The 16,361-nt window shown below is 46.4% G+C and overlaps 6 protein-coding genes across 6 annotated transcripts; 3 read left to right on the plus strand and 3 right to left on the minus strand.

Moving 5' to 3' along the window:
- Positions 1 to 207: 207 nt before the first annotated feature.
- Positions 208 to 1,245, minus strand: EYB26_006649 (uncharacterized protein; the record flags this gene model as incomplete). Its single annotated transcript, XM_054265925.1, has 3 exons — positions 208 to 775; positions 832 to 968; positions 1,036 to 1,245. 3 exons carry the CDS (start codon positions 1,243 to 1,245, stop codon positions 208 to 210), a joined length of 915 nt encoding a protein of 304 aa, XP_054121900.1.
- A 405-nt stretch (positions 1,246 to 1,650) lies between these two features.
- EYB26_006650 (uncharacterized protein) lies at positions 1,651 to 3,297 on the plus strand (the record flags this gene model as incomplete). Its single annotated transcript, XM_054265926.1, has 6 exons — positions 1,651 to 1,743; positions 1,805 to 1,921; positions 2,014 to 2,229; positions 2,297 to 2,804; positions 2,855 to 3,000; positions 3,082 to 3,297. 6 exons carry the CDS (start codon positions 1,651 to 1,653, stop codon positions 3,295 to 3,297), a joined length of 1,296 nt encoding a protein of 431 aa, XP_054121901.1.
- Positions 3,298 to 5,411: 2,114 nt separating this feature from the next.
- On the plus strand, positions 5,412 to 7,126 carry EYB26_006651 (uncharacterized protein; the record flags this gene model as incomplete). Its single annotated transcript, XM_054265927.1, has 4 exons — positions 5,412 to 5,452; positions 5,509 to 5,849; positions 5,920 to 6,681; positions 6,738 to 7,126. 4 exons carry the CDS (start codon positions 5,412 to 5,414, stop codon positions 7,124 to 7,126), a joined length of 1,533 nt encoding a protein of 510 aa, XP_054121902.1.
- A 1,117-nt stretch (positions 7,127 to 8,243) lies between these two features.
- On the plus strand, positions 8,244 to 9,608 carry EYB26_006652 (uncharacterized protein; the record flags this gene model as incomplete). Its single annotated transcript, XM_054265928.1, has 1 exon — positions 8,244 to 9,608. One exon carries the CDS (start codon positions 8,244 to 8,246, stop codon positions 9,606 to 9,608), a length of 1,365 nt encoding a protein of 454 aa, XP_054121903.1.
- A 695-nt stretch (positions 9,609 to 10,303) lies between these two features.
- EYB26_006653 (uncharacterized protein) lies at positions 10,304 to 10,849 on the minus strand (the record flags this gene model as incomplete). Its single annotated transcript, XM_054265929.1, has 1 exon — positions 10,304 to 10,849. The coding sequence occupies one exon, from the start codon at positions 10,847 to 10,849 to the stop codon at positions 10,304 to 10,306; it is 546 nt and encodes a 181-aa protein (XP_054121904.1).
- Positions 10,850 to 13,005: 2,156 nt separating this feature from the next.
- Positions 13,006 to 14,851, minus strand: EYB26_006654 (uncharacterized protein; the record flags this gene model as incomplete). Its single annotated transcript, XM_054265930.1, has 5 exons — positions 13,006 to 13,168; positions 13,238 to 14,125; positions 14,188 to 14,492; positions 14,557 to 14,637; positions 14,690 to 14,851. The coding sequence occupies 5 exons, from the start codon at positions 14,849 to 14,851 to the stop codon at positions 13,006 to 13,008; spliced, it is 1,599 nt and encodes a 532-aa protein (XP_054121905.1).
- Between the last annotated feature and the right edge of the window lie 1,510 nt (positions 14,852 to 16,361).

Here is a 16,361-nt window from a genome sequence, read left to right on the forward strand (position 1 = left end):
GATCTAGCTCGTAGAATGCTTCCAAAACCACCAACGATCATGAATCGGGTTTACTGCCATGTATATTGGGAGACGCGCCATAAGGGATATATACGGCCATTCCCCCAAGACCACGAAGTTTAGGAATAATGGAGATACTAGTAGGTCGCAATTGATCAACTTGTTTAGTCCTAGCTCCACTAGGTAAATGGCGACATGGACTATTCTTCAAAAGTTCCACACATCCTCTAGCACGTCAGCATGTGCAAGCCAAATCAGTGCATTTTCACCTTCTTCCTTTTTCAACTCTGCAGCTTGCTTAATTATCTCCCTAGCCTGCTCTTCATCCTCATGGAAAGAGTCTGTAGAAGTCACCTTGACCCCTTTTCCAAAAGGAGCATCCGGGTAATTAACGAACATTGGCGTATGGAAACAGTCGCCCCCTAAAAATGCCCACTTGACTACCCCATCTTTACGCTTCACACGAGCTAGTGCAGCCATATTTCCAAGGCAGTGTCCAGGAGCATCAATGAGCCAGAAGCTACCGTCACCGAAAAAGTCATGGGCGTTCTTGAACGGACCCAACGGCTGCCACTTCTCCGGTGCAGTAGCGGGGGACGGAATGCCATCAATCGGCAACACTGATTCTTCTTTACTCCAAATGCGTCCATCAAAACCGCCTTCGGGATCGGTTGGCCATGTTGTGGATGTCCATTTCAAAGTATCTTCGTGGCAGAGGACTTTTGCATTCGGGAAAAAATCCGATGCTGGGAATATATGGTCCCAGTGTGCATGACTAGCTGTCGTTTAGTTAAAAGTAGGTATTCTTTTCAGTGAGCTGCTCCATCATACCTAACGAATATATATTTCACATCCTTCGGATCGGCCCCAACTGAAATGACGTCTTGCGCTGGATCACGTTCGGCTGGAATCGTGGAGAAGACTTTGTGCTGGACCCGCTGGATTCGGGGAGGATATAGAGACAGATCCTATTAGGCCATATTAGCTTATATGGACCACTCTTGGTTGTGATGAAAGATAAGATGTGCATCTCACATGTGCCACTCCAAGATCAAACCAAAACTTGGTGTTTGATGGAGCATGTTGCATGAAGAATCGCCACGATGTCCCGTGGAATTCACCCTTGAGACCGGCAATTGCCAGAGAAGCGTTGATCTTCATCCATCCCGTTTCAAATGCTGCTATAGAAACAACGGCGTCTTCGGAGCTCGCGGATGGGAGAGGATTGCTTTCTTTATACGACATGTTTAGGTATATGTCTTTGCTCGAAATAGCGATAAAGTATGCCTTATTTACTCTATTCTTATGTAGAGTAGCAGTGTATTTACACCATCTTGATGATATAGTATGATCGTTAGAAACAAGTCCGACTTAGGGTTACACAACCCTCGTATTCTATATGTTCGGATCAATTCCTTCGGCCCGATTAGATCTTCACCTAAATATCGATCGTTTCGTTCACCGAAGGATCCCTCCCATCTCTGAGACGAGTTATGCACTGGATTTCTCGTAACTAGTAGAGTCAATTTCCCATTTACATCCATTCACTGCCTAGCGCTACTTGACTAGGAAACGTAAAATCGTGCTAGACTCTGACCATCCAATAAATAACCAAATCAATCCTTGTCAAACTCTCTCCAAGTTTCGAAGATGTCAGCTTTCATATTTCCACTTGATATTCCAATCGACAGCCCGTTTGGGATCTACAACATTCCCTTCGGGATATACAGTACTAAGGACAGAGTCAGTCATTCATTTCTGTCTTCAAGAAACATAGCCCTTTTTTGCTCATTGGTGAATTCAGACTCCACGGGCAGCCACAGCAGTCGAAAAATGGATTATCGACCTTGATGCTTTGCTGAATCATGGCATCTTCAACAATAGAGAGCATGCGAAGTTACTTCAAGGAGTATTCTTGCAGGTTAGTAAACAAGGACACGGATCCTTTAGAAAAAGAGATTTTGGGAATTCCACGTCCAAGGATTATTAGCTGAATATGGTTGGTGACAATAGCCTGTTCTGAATGACTTTGCTGCATTGCCAGTCACTGTTCGCCATTATGTTAGGCAGACTCTCATCGAGAACCTGAGCAACTCTGGATCTCCGCTTTATACAAACCAAGAACTACAAACAGAAGCATTACTGCCCTTAGGCGAAGGACAGATGCATCTGCCCATGAAGCTGACGGACTATACGGATTTTTATACGTCAGTGGTGCATGCACAAACTGTCAGTACCAAGCGGACTATATCGATTTCCTCTGGTGTTTCGTGCCGTGAACTAATAGAACAAACAGGCCGGTAGAGCAATGAATGTCCCCATTCCACCAGCATTCTGGGAATATCCGATGGCTTACAATGGCCGCGTATCATCCGTATTGGTCTCCGGCACCGATGTTATTCGTCCCAAGGGATTTTATCCCTCTGAGGCCGGTGACGACCGTGCCAAACTGCAGCCCTCACAGAAACTGGACTTTGAAATGGAACTTGGTTGTTTTATTTCCCACCCTGTCGCACCGGGAGATGTGGTCAGCGCCAACGATGCGTGGAAGCATGTGTTTGGATATGTCCTCCTTAACGACTGGTCCGCGAGGGATACACAGCGTTACGAGATGCATCCATTCGGGCCATTCCATTCAAAGAGTTTTCTGACCAGCGTTTCGCCTTGGGTGGTTACTCCCGAGGCACTTCAGGGCAGCTTGGTCGGCCCGACTCCTTCGAATAAGATGCCCATTGACGCTCATCTTCAGAGCGATCCAAATAATCATGCTGGGTATGATATTGAGTTTTCAGTATTCTTGTCTCGTAAGTTATGTCGTGAATTGGAACAAATGAAAGAGACTCACGACATAAAGGCAATTCCTCTACGCCCGTTAAGATCTCACGATCATTTCTGAAGGACTCTCATTGGGACTCCCTTCAGATGATCGCCTACCAGTCTTCAAGTGGCTGCGGCTTGCATACAGGCGACCTTCTCGGCTCCGGCACAAATTCTTCGCCGGTCAGTATAGGATAGCTCAGATCCGAATAGCATTCTTCAATGATCGTTGTTTGTGTTGTTTAAATTGCTAACTCTCAATAGACACCAGAGGAACGGGACCCATTATCGCCAGTTGGGTGCGGATGTCTTTTTGAGGCAGTTTCGGCAAATATTAATCTTCCCATGGTGGCGGATCAGAAGGTTACCTGGCTGGAAGATGGTGATCGTGTGACCATGGAAGGCTGGTTCACTACGCCGGACGGCCAACGAGCAGGATTCGGGCCGTTGACTCATTTGGTGGTTCCAGCAAGGCCGTAGACGGGATTTCTACTACCATAAAATTTTATTATTTGCCGGGGGAAGAAGTCACACCATTCTTTTGGTATATGCTTCTTGTAATGATCAATATCAGGGCTACCTAGCTAGACAAGATCCACTTCACCTCTGTTTCGCTAGTCGCATTTCCTCAGATCTCTAAATCCTCCAGTAGATACCTACCTACTACCTATTTAGCGCCCTGTGGGCCAATGCGCAAGATGTGATACAGAATTCTCTCTATCCTTGGGTATAGTTTGTTGACGACGAGAACATGGCACGATATGCTTCAACACAAACCTACTCCCAAGTTCATTGGCGTTTCTCGGCTGTCAACCAGCCATTCACCAGGGCCCACACCCCCATACCTATTAACATAGACGCGGGGAATAAACATGGCCTGTCTAATATTTATCCACCAATCATGTCAATCTGTTCCCATCAACCATCTCACACCGTTTGTTATTGAAGCTATAAAAATTAGCAAGAACACATAGCAATATCTGGGTAGTAGGTATGCTGACATGAGCTCAAACCTTACGTGGATTAATCAAAGTCAGGAAAATGAGCTCCCATCGCGTGGCAAAATCCTATGCGAGCATAGGGCTATCATTACCCGACTCAATCCGGACCCATCAATCATTCATATTAGTCAAAATTATTTTCTAGTCATAGTAATGTTTGAATATTTTCTAGGCGCGCCAATATACCACAGCACAGACATTGTTTCGCGGAAACTAACTGGTCATGCTCTCCCATGACAAAGTCAGCTACAGATACACACCCTGGTAGATGCGTTTGGGATACAGCTCTTCAGTATCATAATGGCACATTCTATATAATTACTGCAAGCTCTGAGCGGTGTTGTCCGCAGGGTGATGATAGGGTGTGGTCGCGAGGTTCTTACGTCAAGGGTGGCAATGTCTGGGATTCGACTTCTTGGTCCGGCCAGGCGTATTTTGATGAAGCAGGGTTTGATCAAGATGTATGTACTTCTCATGCTGTTCATACGAAGTATACATTGGACCACATAGTATCATATAAACAGCAGAACCTTGATAATCTCATAAACTTTTGAGACGATTGTGGAACCGTATACGATAGCTCGATCGCACTCCAGGCGTCAACGTGAAAGATTTCGCGATGCACATTCGCACCATCAATCTCGAGACTAAAATTCTACCTCGGAGCCGCTTTTCATGAGAGAACCACCGTCCGGTGTATCTAAAGGGTTATACATCTACAAAGGTGGGAACTACCACTACCCCCTTGCGACGATCGAGATGAGTTTATCTCAGGGAACTGATACACAGCAACACATTCCATAACAGGACTCAAGAGCAACCACAGCGCGTAGGAAACGTGGCTAATAAGGTGATGACAAGGTCAGCTCCGATTAGCCTCCAGTTTATAGGAGTTATGCTGGGTTTATTTTACTGTGTAGTTTGGGACATATCATCCCTGTCCAACGCCAGAGGACTTCATTATGTTCAGGTACCCAATACCCGCCAATGGATCAGATGTTGTAGACCCTTGGAGATATGTTTTCAAATAGAAGAATACTTTTGATTCAGTTGCTCACACCAACAATAACTTTAAAGGCTATACCTCTTTCGGATTTGTATATTGTTCTGGGAACATTTGACAACGTCGTAATTCAATAGGATGGTTGACATGCTTGCCCAAATATACGAACGAGTCATAGGCCTTGACCTAACTTATTACCGGAAAAAAACAATCAAGTCAGGCAAAATCAGCTGCCAGAAATTTTTTTAGCGCAATTCCCCAAATGTTGGGGTTTGCGGAGGGTGGAAAAACAAGGGTCCCTGAATCCGGGGTCGATGTGAGTGGTGGAAAATATTTCAGTCAAGCAAGCCGTAGTCCGGAGTATATTAAAGCGAAATAACGTTTTAGCACGTGTGTTTGGATATTGGTCCCATCCATGATAAGATGATAATAAATAATGATAAATACTTTGTTACTGACCGCGGGTTGAGAATCTATCTTTTGTAGTCAAAGCCCATTGCTCCGTGACTGAGGATCTGACTGATAGGTAGAGGCCTGGGGAATCCAAACACAAACATACGTCTTGTCTAGTGATAATTATCGTGGCAAACATGGCGGTGAATATGTTTCACTCGAAGAGAGTGTACAATTGGTATGAGACTCATTTCTCACTTGGCGGCACGACGACTCAATGCTCATGTTTCTTAGGTACATCTCAATAGTCGCCGCGGCGTGTATGGTGTTATACGGCTACGATGCCTCTGTTTTCAACTCGGTCCAAGGCTCTGCAAACTGGAAAGCATGGTTTGATCATCCTAGCACCAACCTTGTCGGCACAATCACCACCGTCTACTCCGTCGGAGCCATCGTCGGTGGTTTCTTCTTCGGAGGACCCATTGCCGATTATTTTGGCCGTAAAGTCGGCATGGGTATTGGTTGCGTGTTTGTTATCGTCGCCACTTTCTTGCAATGCTTTGCTCCGTATCACAATATTGGATGTTTCTTGGCTGGAAGATGTCTTATCGGTATTGGGCAGGGTATTGCATTGAGTGAGTGCCTCTTCCCTTGGCCTGCATGAGAAAATTGAGAGTCGTTTGCTAACAAAGATTTTACTTGTAGCTTCCGGTCCAATTTACATTGGAGAACTCGCTCCTCCGCATATCCGTGGCAAAATTATGACCCTATGGCAGACGTTCTATTCTGTCGGATCATTCATTTGCTTCTGGGTCAATTATGGCTGCACAAGGCATGTTGCGAGCCTCGGTGAATGGGACTGGAAGATGGTTGTCATTTTCCAGCTCATGGTCCCCATCATCATTCTCGTTTTGTTGCCAACGATTCCTGGCACACCACGATGGTACATCCAGAGACACAATGATATCGACAAGGCCCGAAACGCCTTGCGTAGCGTCCGCGAGACGGAGGAGGAGGTCGAGGAAGAACTTACCCACATTCGCGGAGCCTTGGAATACGAAAAGGAGGCCATTTCCAGCACATACAGTGCCCTCTGGAAGGACAAGTCTATTCGCAAACGTCTGCTTTTGGCATTGGTGATCAACGCCGGACAGCAATTGACTGGACAAGGATCTTTGAACTCCTACTCTACCATCATCTACCAGAAGGTCTTCAATTCTGCCAGTCAAATTGCGCTGATTAATGCTTTGAACGCCACATTCGGTATCTTGTTCACACTCAATGCTATCTGGATGGTTGATCGATTTGGTCGCAAATTCCTTCTGATCGTTGGTGGTATTGGCATGGGTCTGATCATGATCATTGTGGCATCAGTCGAAACTCAAACTCCAAACACACCTAGTGGAGCTAAAACGGAATCCGTTGGTATCGCGCTGGTATTCTTACTGTTCTTTTTCATCTTCTTCTGTGAGTTGAATCCGTCCTCCACGCCCCTCAAGTCAAAGATTAACGGTATATTACAGACAAACCTTCCTGGGGAGCCACAGTCTGGATCTGGACATCAGAGATCTTCTCCATGAATGTTCGCGCTCAGGCAGTTGGAATGGCCTCGCAGACCCAAAACGTCGCCAATACCATCTTCCAACAATTCTTCCCAACCTTCCTCAGCCACGATGGATTCTACGCATTCTACTTCTTCGCTGGAATCAATATCCTTCTTGCCATCTTCGTGTTCTTCTTCATCCCAGAGACCAAGAATGTTCCCTTGGAAGAGATTGATGTTTTGTTCGGTGGGGCAAACCATTCTTCCCAGGGAGAGAACATGTTAGCGGAGAGCAAGTTGCAGGGAGCGACTCATGTTGAGCATTTGCCTGCAAGCAAGGGATCTCATGTTGAGAATTCAGCGGTTTAATTTTGATAAGCGACGTCCTGTTAGTACCAAAGTCAAGCTTTATATAAGCACTGCCTGCATATGGCTGGAATATATCTCCTCTGCCGCACTCTCAAGTAATGTACGCCCAACTTGATATAATAATTACGACCTTGCATTCTCTTCAACATTCGTGCCCGAAATAACAAAAGGGAAGCAAAGCTGAGATCAAACGCTAGAAACCCTAGAATCAAAGCCGTTAGTTCCAGCGCGATGCCCCTCTTGGAATCCACGAGCTGACAAGAGCGGTGATCATGCTACATAAGATGCTCTTCCAGCTACCTTATATCCCCAATCTCCAAATTCCAAGTGACCAATTCCTCTCGTCTGGTTATATTGGTTGTTTGTCCTACATCTCGGTCTAAGTTCTCCTTTTTTGAAACCGGGTGCTCGAACAAGCATCTAACAATCTCCAACGACTCATTATGGTTACTGACTTAGGCATAGTCTAGCCTATGTTTGAGACATGGATGACAACCCTGGAAGACCATTACTAATCAAGCCTCTCCATTTTGGTGCAGGACCAACACAGTAGGTACATAGCCAAGCGAATAATATTCTGCATTAAGAACGATACCTGGAAGCTGCATTCCGCCGTTTTCGCTTTTGGCGGCAGTTATATATATTCAAAAAGCAGACTCATCTGTTTTAATTGTTCTTTGCTCAGTGGTGAATAATTCGTTCAACCGACAGTCGGACCTAACCAGGAAGCTCATTGATCAATTATTCTGATCGCCAATAAGTTAAGTTAACTAACTAACTAGTCTCAGCTGTTGATGTATAATACACGTCATTTAAAGTGGGGACACAGGGGAGCTTTCGTGGCAATTGGATGTCGACATCGCGATATAGCGTCTTTTCCTGTAGAAGTATATAAGACGCAAAAAAAATCCTTTGTCTGCTTGTCAATTCCTCCTGCTTAACTTCCTATCTTCTTCACAGCCCTCCTACGTAGCTGTTGACCTGGTTGTTGTCAAGCTCACCGTGTACAAAAGGTGGGGGTTTCGATAACATCGCAAAGTCTTCGATCGGAATTCGTTCCGATCATTCACTTATCTCCCCCAATCAACCCCTCCCAGGCTTCATCGAGTCAGCAAAAATGGGCTCAACCAACCACTTCGACGCCAAAGTCCTCAGAGCAGAAGGCTTGACATACTTTACTCCAGCCAACAATGCTGCGGTCGCCCTTAGCGAGGATACCACTCTGGTACCCACGCTATTCCGTCCGCTCAAAATACGTGACGTGACTCTCAAACATCGCATCATCGTGTCGCCGATGTGCATGTATTCCGCCGAGGCAGACCCTAAATCACCTGCCTTTGGCGCCCTGACGGACTACCACATTGCGCACCTGGGTCATCTCGCGCTCAAAGGCGCTTCACTAATCACCATTGAAGCCCAGGCGGTACAGCCTAACGGACGTATATCGCCCAATGATGTGGGGTTATGGGATCACGACCTAAACTCCGAGCAATTCCGTGGCCTCAAACGTGTGGTAGATTTTGCACATGCGCAGGGCGCGAAAATTGCAGTGCAATTGGCGCATGCAGGACGCAAAGCGAGCGTTATGCCGCCTTGGGTAGCTGCTGAAGAGGGGATGCGCGGTTTGAGGGCGGAAACTTCCCAGTTTGGATGGCCTCAGAATGTTGTTGCGCCGACGGGTGGGCTGGACATGGTTTGGTCCGGGGGTGGTGCGGAGGATAAGCAGTACCATGTACCACGGACACTGTCAATCGATGATGTCAAGGAACTTGTCCAGGCTTTTGCTGCATCTGCTGCGACAGCAGTGAAGGCTGGTGTTGACGTTATCGAAATTCATGCAGCGCATGGGTATCTTTTGCATCAGTTCTTGAGTCCCGTGACCAATAAGCGAACAGACGAGTATGGCGGATCATTTGAGAATAGAACTCGCATAGTTCGAGAAATCGCAACGGCTATTCGCACAGTGATTCCATCTGGAGTCCCACTGTTTTTACGAGTCAGTGCAACAGAATGGCTTGACGGTACCGACGTTGCCAAAGAGTCTGGTAGTTGGGATCTTGGATCTACAATCAAATTGGCCAAAGACCTTCCTAGCTTAGGCGTAGATCTGATAGACGTCAGCTCCGGCGCAAATCACAAAGATCAGAAAATCGATGCCCATACATCCTACCAGATCGACCTCGCCGCTCAGATACGCAAAGAGTTGCACGAATCAGGGGTCCACAATCTACTGGTTGGTGCTGTAGGCTTGGTAACTACATCTTCCCAGGCCAAGGATATCGTCGAGGGTGCGGATACTTACCCTAGCATTGTCAAGGATGAGGCCGAGGCGGCCAAATCTCTCCTCAGTGGCTCTGAGCCAAAGGCTGATGTTGTTTTTGTTGCACGTCAATTTTTGCGTGATCCTGCTTGGGTACTCAATGTCGCCAAAGAGCTTGGAGTGAAGGTCTCTGTGCCACATCAGTTCCAGCGCGCTCTTTGAGTGGATATGTTCTAGGATAGATGCCGTTGCAACCGTTGGGTCTTTGCTGGTACGTGTGGGGCAGGTGGCTGGTTCTTTTGTACCGGGTTGGAATATAGACTTTACATAATCATAGAGTCAAGTAACTATTTTTTTGTGGTCATTGAAGAGTCATGTGAATATTAGCATATGCGTATGAAGATTTTGTTGATGCCCATAGTTCCGACTAAAAACCTTGCAACAATCGATGGTCAAATCTTTCTAAACCTTCAGGCACGGCTTTACTATTCCGACTCCACGGGTAATCATTTCTCCAACGGTCAAATGCTATATTCCTTTATGTGGGGTTTAGTGTAATATGGTGTTACGAGGGTCTACGGGATACTTTGGAAGATAAGTTGTTGTGGAATCAAAAGTAACAATTCTGGATATCTGTAACTGTGTTCCAGACACACTCTGAATGAGAAGAGAAGAAAATATACATAACATATACATAACATATACATATAGACCAGACACACCACCTGTGATGTAAACGAGACTATAGTAAGGTCCATAGTCCTTTGAGAAGAAGAAAAAAAATCAAGAGGTAACTCTCATGAATGAAGGAATGTATAATGCCGTCGAGGCATCCTTGAGAGTTTCCTTGTGGTATCATGTAGTCATATCATATAGTCATATCGTATGGGCAAATCATACATCATATAGTCACTGATTTATGACGGGGGAACAGGGCCGGTAGGTTGACCAGGAGCATTGGTATCAAAGTTGTAGAGAGTCTCATCAAGAATCTCCCAGGTGATGTCAGCATGACCGTCGGCGCAAGCAACACCGCCCGAAATCTCGTCAAGAACGGACAAGCTGAAGTCAAGACCAGGAGCACCCTGGGAATTCCAGGTACTGGCATCAGGGGAACCCAGACCGCAGCGTTCGCAACCATCACCAATAAAGAGGGGGATGTTTGAAGGCACACCGTTAAAAGAAACAACAACTTTCTTTCCGCAGTAGAGACCAAGGTTGGAGCGGAGCTGGGTGTTGTTCATGGCGACGATGTAGTTGGAGTTGATGTCGTTGAGGGTCAAGGCAGTGTCGTGATTGCACATGACCGGGCCCATGTTCTGGTATTTGAAGGATGTGCCGCAGGCGTCGACTTGATCGACGTCGAAGTAGTAGGTACCAAAACCGGCACCACTGAAGATGGTCTGCTGACCGAGAGCACCAGCGAAGAGACCGGCAGCAGCGGCAATGAATTGAGCCTTCATTTTGATTATTGTAGTAGTGAAAGAAAGAAGGACAAAAATGTCAAGTATCTTTTATGGTAAAGAAAGACTTGGAAATTGTTCCGTCAAGGAATGTGAATGTAAAAGAAAGACTGACTTTGGAAAAGAAAGAAAGACTTTGTCAAAAAGAAAAACGAATGACTATATCAAGAAAGAGTGGCTTGAGTTGATCATCGAGGAAATGAATCTAGAACATGGACGAGGTGTCAGCCCCTTATATATCCAAAATCTGACTTCATGTGACTCAGCACAAAACCCAGCCCCATGTTTAATTCCCTGTTCCTCGCTCCGTGAAATGTTTTCAATAGAACCTTCTCCTATCTCCTGAATAGATAATTGGGTCTTCGGAGCTTGTCTCCAATATCCAATCACAGAGTGGGGAAATATGGAGTGGCGATCCTCCACGAGGTTTTTCACCCAGGTCCGCGGTCTCCACAGAAAGTTCTTGTTTTTTCGTAATGGCGGTAATATTTCCATTTCCGGCGATTTGGGGAACGTTCTAGACCGTAGAGTGTCAGGGGAGCGTGCTCTTCCTCCACTTCAGTGAGCTCCGCATCTAATGTTGAACTTGTGATTGGCCTCACTCATAATGGAGACAACAAATGTGTGTGTATGGGTGCCCCTGTGCCAGCCTATGCGTTCCCTAAAGGTGATTGCTATGCATCGCCATATTGAAGACACTATATTGAAGACACCACATTGAAAGGCATATTCCCTCCCACTGAGTCGCGGATAAAAGAGCCGCTTCGGCAGAGTGACACAGCCGGACGAACACGTGGAGGGAGGGCGGTTAACGTACCAATGGCGATCGGCAATCAACTGTCTAAGAAACAACCAAGCAAAGCATTGATGAAGAACGAGCATGTGCAGGCCGCAACATCGTATGGAAGACAGTCGGCCACGCCGAACGACGATATTGGGAAATTTAGGAGCCTGGAATGATGCTAGGCTGGCATGATTCGCTACCAACGGGGTGACGTGCCAATGTGTGATGGTTCTGAAGTTTCTGGCATGCTACTTAGTCAGCCGTTTTGGACCTGTCGAGGGATACTACGTACTACATAGGATGTAGAGGAAGACATAGCCGATACCGGTAGCCGGTGATATCTGCCGGGCGAGAGTCGGCGCACTCTGTACTACGTTGCATATCGTGCGTGCCTCGTAATCAAGCGTCGTGTCGGACCAGACTTGCTCTCTATGCGCATGGTCTCCAATTGGCGGTCATGGCTTAGAATAAGCTTACAAATGACGGCAGTTCCATGGTCAGACAAAGAATGCGTGGAAATGCGACGACGATGGATGAAGAAAGAAGAATAGAGTTTTGGAACTAGCGGAGACTAATGCGGCTTCTCAAGTTTTGATTGGCCTGAAAACCGAACTGGTGGCGTCTGCAAAGCAAGCCCATTGGCCCCACCAACCCACCCCATATCAGCCTCATCTGGATCGTCTCCACAAGGAGATGTCTGTGGTGACGTCTCATAGGATAACATCGACATGAAAATCAATTCGTGGCAAGAAAAGGAATAGCCGGATGGTTTCTAGAAAAACGATATTGGTACTAGAAAACTCTTGAGAGCGAAGTAGTCTCCGTACTCACTCATTTGTTACTGGTTGATGTCCTTGCAGTGAGGTTGGATAAACCTTCGTCCATCTTCTACTCGGTTGCCACGCAATCTACCGGAGTAAAATCGAAGGGTTTTCACTTGATCCAAACGCTGGAACCGGGTGTTTCGAGTCTGTGTGCAAATGTCGCTCGTCTTTTACCGCAGTCGTGGTAGACCCTTTGGGCTACGAATCGAAAAGCAGGTGGTGTGTAAGCCCTCCAGGGCCGTGTCAAGATCTACTCTATTATAGCAGTACTAATATTACCATCAACACCAATTTGACTACCTATGTACAAGGGTAATTGCACTTCACCCATCCATGCTAGGAATTGGTCCAGCTGATATTCTGTCACTCAATACCATGCGATCTACTATTCCATGATTTCACGCTGTATCGCGCCAAGATATTTCCAAGGTTATCAATTACATCTAGCTATCATTGACATTAAATATACCCACACATTATCTAGGTACAAATCACATGCCTAACTGCCTTGCAACAACTCAGTCAAATGTCGTGCTCATACCCCAAATCTATCCAAGACTTGCCAAGGTTAGAAGTAATCGGACAGTCGTAGTCCCCAAGACGCATCCAGTGTCGTGTGTAGATGGAAGCGCCGTCTGTGGCCCGGTTTGGTTATTGTACCCTAGTTGCAGTAGCGTGGACTTTTGCGAGTTATATTGAGGGAATCCGTACCTAGACATACTATGTCAGTTTTCGAACATGTCCCATGTTACCTTTGCTAGTAGAATCAGTAATACTCACTTATTCAACCCGTTCTCAGGATCAGTAGCAAACGCTACCCATGCCTTCCTCAAATAATTCGCAATCTGAGTTTCCTCCTCTGTACGAGCCACAAGACTTTCTAAATCCTTATCCGTATCGAAGATAAGCGGAACTTCACTGCCATGCCAAGCTCCAGAATCCGGGGAATTTGTCAACCTCAGGTTAGGAAACTCCCCAAAGTATCTATATCGCCAAGTCGGGACGTGATTGCTCACAGACGCCTCAGCACGATAACTGGCGGGACAAGTGTAAATGGCAAGGTTGAGATAATCCCACTGAGCCTCGGTAAAAGTCACATTCTGGGCTCCAAAGACTGGGCGAAATAGGCCGACTTCGTAGTTGTTGCTTCCCAGGAAGAGTGGTCGTTTGATGAAGGCGCCTGCAGCTGAGCGTGCGACGTAATCGCTGAAGACGGTTATGTTGTCGATGGTCGGACCAAATTGGCCCGTCGCGCTGGCTATACCTGTGCTGACTGGGATGGCGTCGTGGATATCTCGCCAATCTTTTGATCGCATGCAAGCGAGTAACTTGTCCGGGTTTGAAGTTGCATTTCCGCATCCGAGGGTGGAAGTAACATTGTACCATCTGGAGGCCGATGTGGCTTGGTCCGTTTGAGCACCCGGTGTGTATACTGTGCCAGACTCGGAGATGAAGCCCGCCACAATAGGATCTGAGGTCCAGGCATAGGCGTAAAAGTCGACCGATTCTCCGCCCGCCGATTGTCCGAAGATTGTGATACGGTCGGGGTCTCCGCCAAAGGACGCGATGTTATCGTGGACCCATTCTATGGCGAGGCGTTGGTCGAGAAGTCCGAGGTTGTTTTGTATGTTTGGGTCTCCCGGAAAGCCGAATATATTCAACCGGTAGCTATAAGCAAAAGATGGAAGTCAGCATCTTTCAACTATCAAATGTTCGTCAACAAGACTGACTTTGCAGAAACTATGATCACATCCTCACGATCCACGATGTACTTTCCATTATACGCCGGGTTATTAGTCGTGCCAGTATTAAAACCACCTCCATAAATCCAAAATAACACTGGCTTCAACGTGCCATTGGCGGCCCGCTTCGTCCATATATTCAAAGTCAGACAATCCTCGCTGTATTGCACACCAGGTTGTTCTAGAAGATTTTCCAAGATTGGTATCGCCTGCGGCGTGAGACTGAGCTCCTTCGATCGAGCCACAAGCTCCCCTCTGGATGCGAACGTAGCGTTTGCCGGACAGGTATATCCCTATTCTTGCTATGAGCCCTAGACAACTAAAGAATTTGGATTCAATTAACAAAACTATACTCACAAACTTTGTAGCATCTAAAATCCCAGTGCCATTATACTTCACTGGAGGGGCCCATCGTAATTGCTTGATTGGAGGTTGAGCCTGTGGCGAATTAGTATTCCAGCCATCTTTATGTGTTTCAACGTTCACTGACGTAAGGTATACCCAGGTATTCTTCGACTTGATTCGTTGTTCCTGATGCGTGTTTGCCGTGAATCCGACATGAAGTTGTTTGAGTACTCGGGAACGAGGTTGCCGTCTCGCATATAGACAATCCAACCCCGAGCAAGAGGACAAAATCTGTTCTGGAAAACATGTGCATATATATCTTGGTCTGTGGAAGGGGGGGAAGCCCTTGATATTTTACTGTTCAAAAATGGGTAACACCCATAGAAATCGTCTCACAATTAGACGTCTTCACAAAGATAAAACAAAACTATAATATCTTTTTGCAGAAGCAGGGTTTGAGTTGAGGTACCATTTTTTTTTTCTTTTTCTCAAGGCACATTACTCCACGGACGAGGGACATCATCCAAGTCATGAGCTCACCTAAAATGCTAATGCACTCGAATGCGTGCGTGACCAGATGTTACTCAACTGGGTACTCGATAGCTGGCGGGGGTGGTGGTGGGTTACCCTACATGGCCCCGAGACATGGTGATGCTACTTACCTCTGTGGGAAACACTTTTCAAAGTATTACGTACCGACAGGACAGCTCAATAGATGGGATGCCTATTTCGAAGACGAGCAGTGCTGTGTACTACCGGGTACCTTATCTCCGAACCTATCAAATCCAGGTCCCACGAATCTGCACAAAAATCAAGATGGAGCTAGGGTTCCTTCCGAGTCAAAAGATCGTGTACTCTGACCCAATAGCATCCATCTAAATCGTGTAGTTCGTGGATCACGTTCCGCAAAAAGTTCTACAAGCGGCGAAGTAGCAATTGTGACAGGTGTGCCCCGCAGCCTTAACGATTCGATGCTGTCAAATGATTTACTACTCGTACATAGCCCGCAAGACACTCAAACATATGTAATACTGTGGAAACCATATCCACCAGGCGGATTACTTAACATGTCTATATTCATTGTAAAATTGAGAACTCTAGTCTGTTGGTTAATCTTTCTCGGGTCACAAAATTACGTTGAAGATAGTCCGAGTAGCGAGGGAGATCGTCGTGGTTTTGATCGATGCACCATCTAGGCGAACCATATCAGCTACCATATTGATTTGTGTCTCCACATCGACAACGAGCGTATTAAAATGCGATAGTACCTAACCTTTCTTTAAACAAATTCGATTTTTTCCACTCACGCCTGTACTAGAGACAACGTATAGGCCGCTTGCAGATGCATCAGCTGTTGGCCGGTTAAGGAATGTGTCAGTGAGCCAAGCCCTAGGTGTACCATACCATCCATGCCGTTCCCGTACCTGAGGAATCGGCCCACCTCAACAAACACCCGGAAATGGTTTAAATTCGACTGCCACTGGAAATGAGTGCTAGCTTTAGTTTAATTTGGTTGTAAATACAACCGATTACTGTTGTCGAATTCGTCACATATATAGACCGCGTATCCTATAATAAACACCCACGGTCGTCGTATCGCCGGATGCAACAAGACTGGGTAAACCCGTCCAGTCGATATCGCCCATCATGTATGGGGCGCTGGCGCAAATGTCGCCGACTGTGCTTAACAGCTGGGGTTTAAGTACAGTTTTATTGAATCCAGTTCATAGATGAGAGACTTTTCGGTTCCTGGTTCGGCCGCTCCTCCTTGGGTGAAAGCTAACATTGCGGCCTTCGACGGTGATCCTAACAAGATA

This window comes from Talaromyces marneffei, chromosome 5 (genome assembly GCF_009556855.1).
Source record: "Talaromyces marneffei chromosome 5, complete sequence".
Classification (NCBI taxonomy): Eukaryota; Fungi; Ascomycota; class Eurotiomycetes; order Eurotiales; family Trichocomaceae; genus Talaromyces; species Talaromyces marneffei.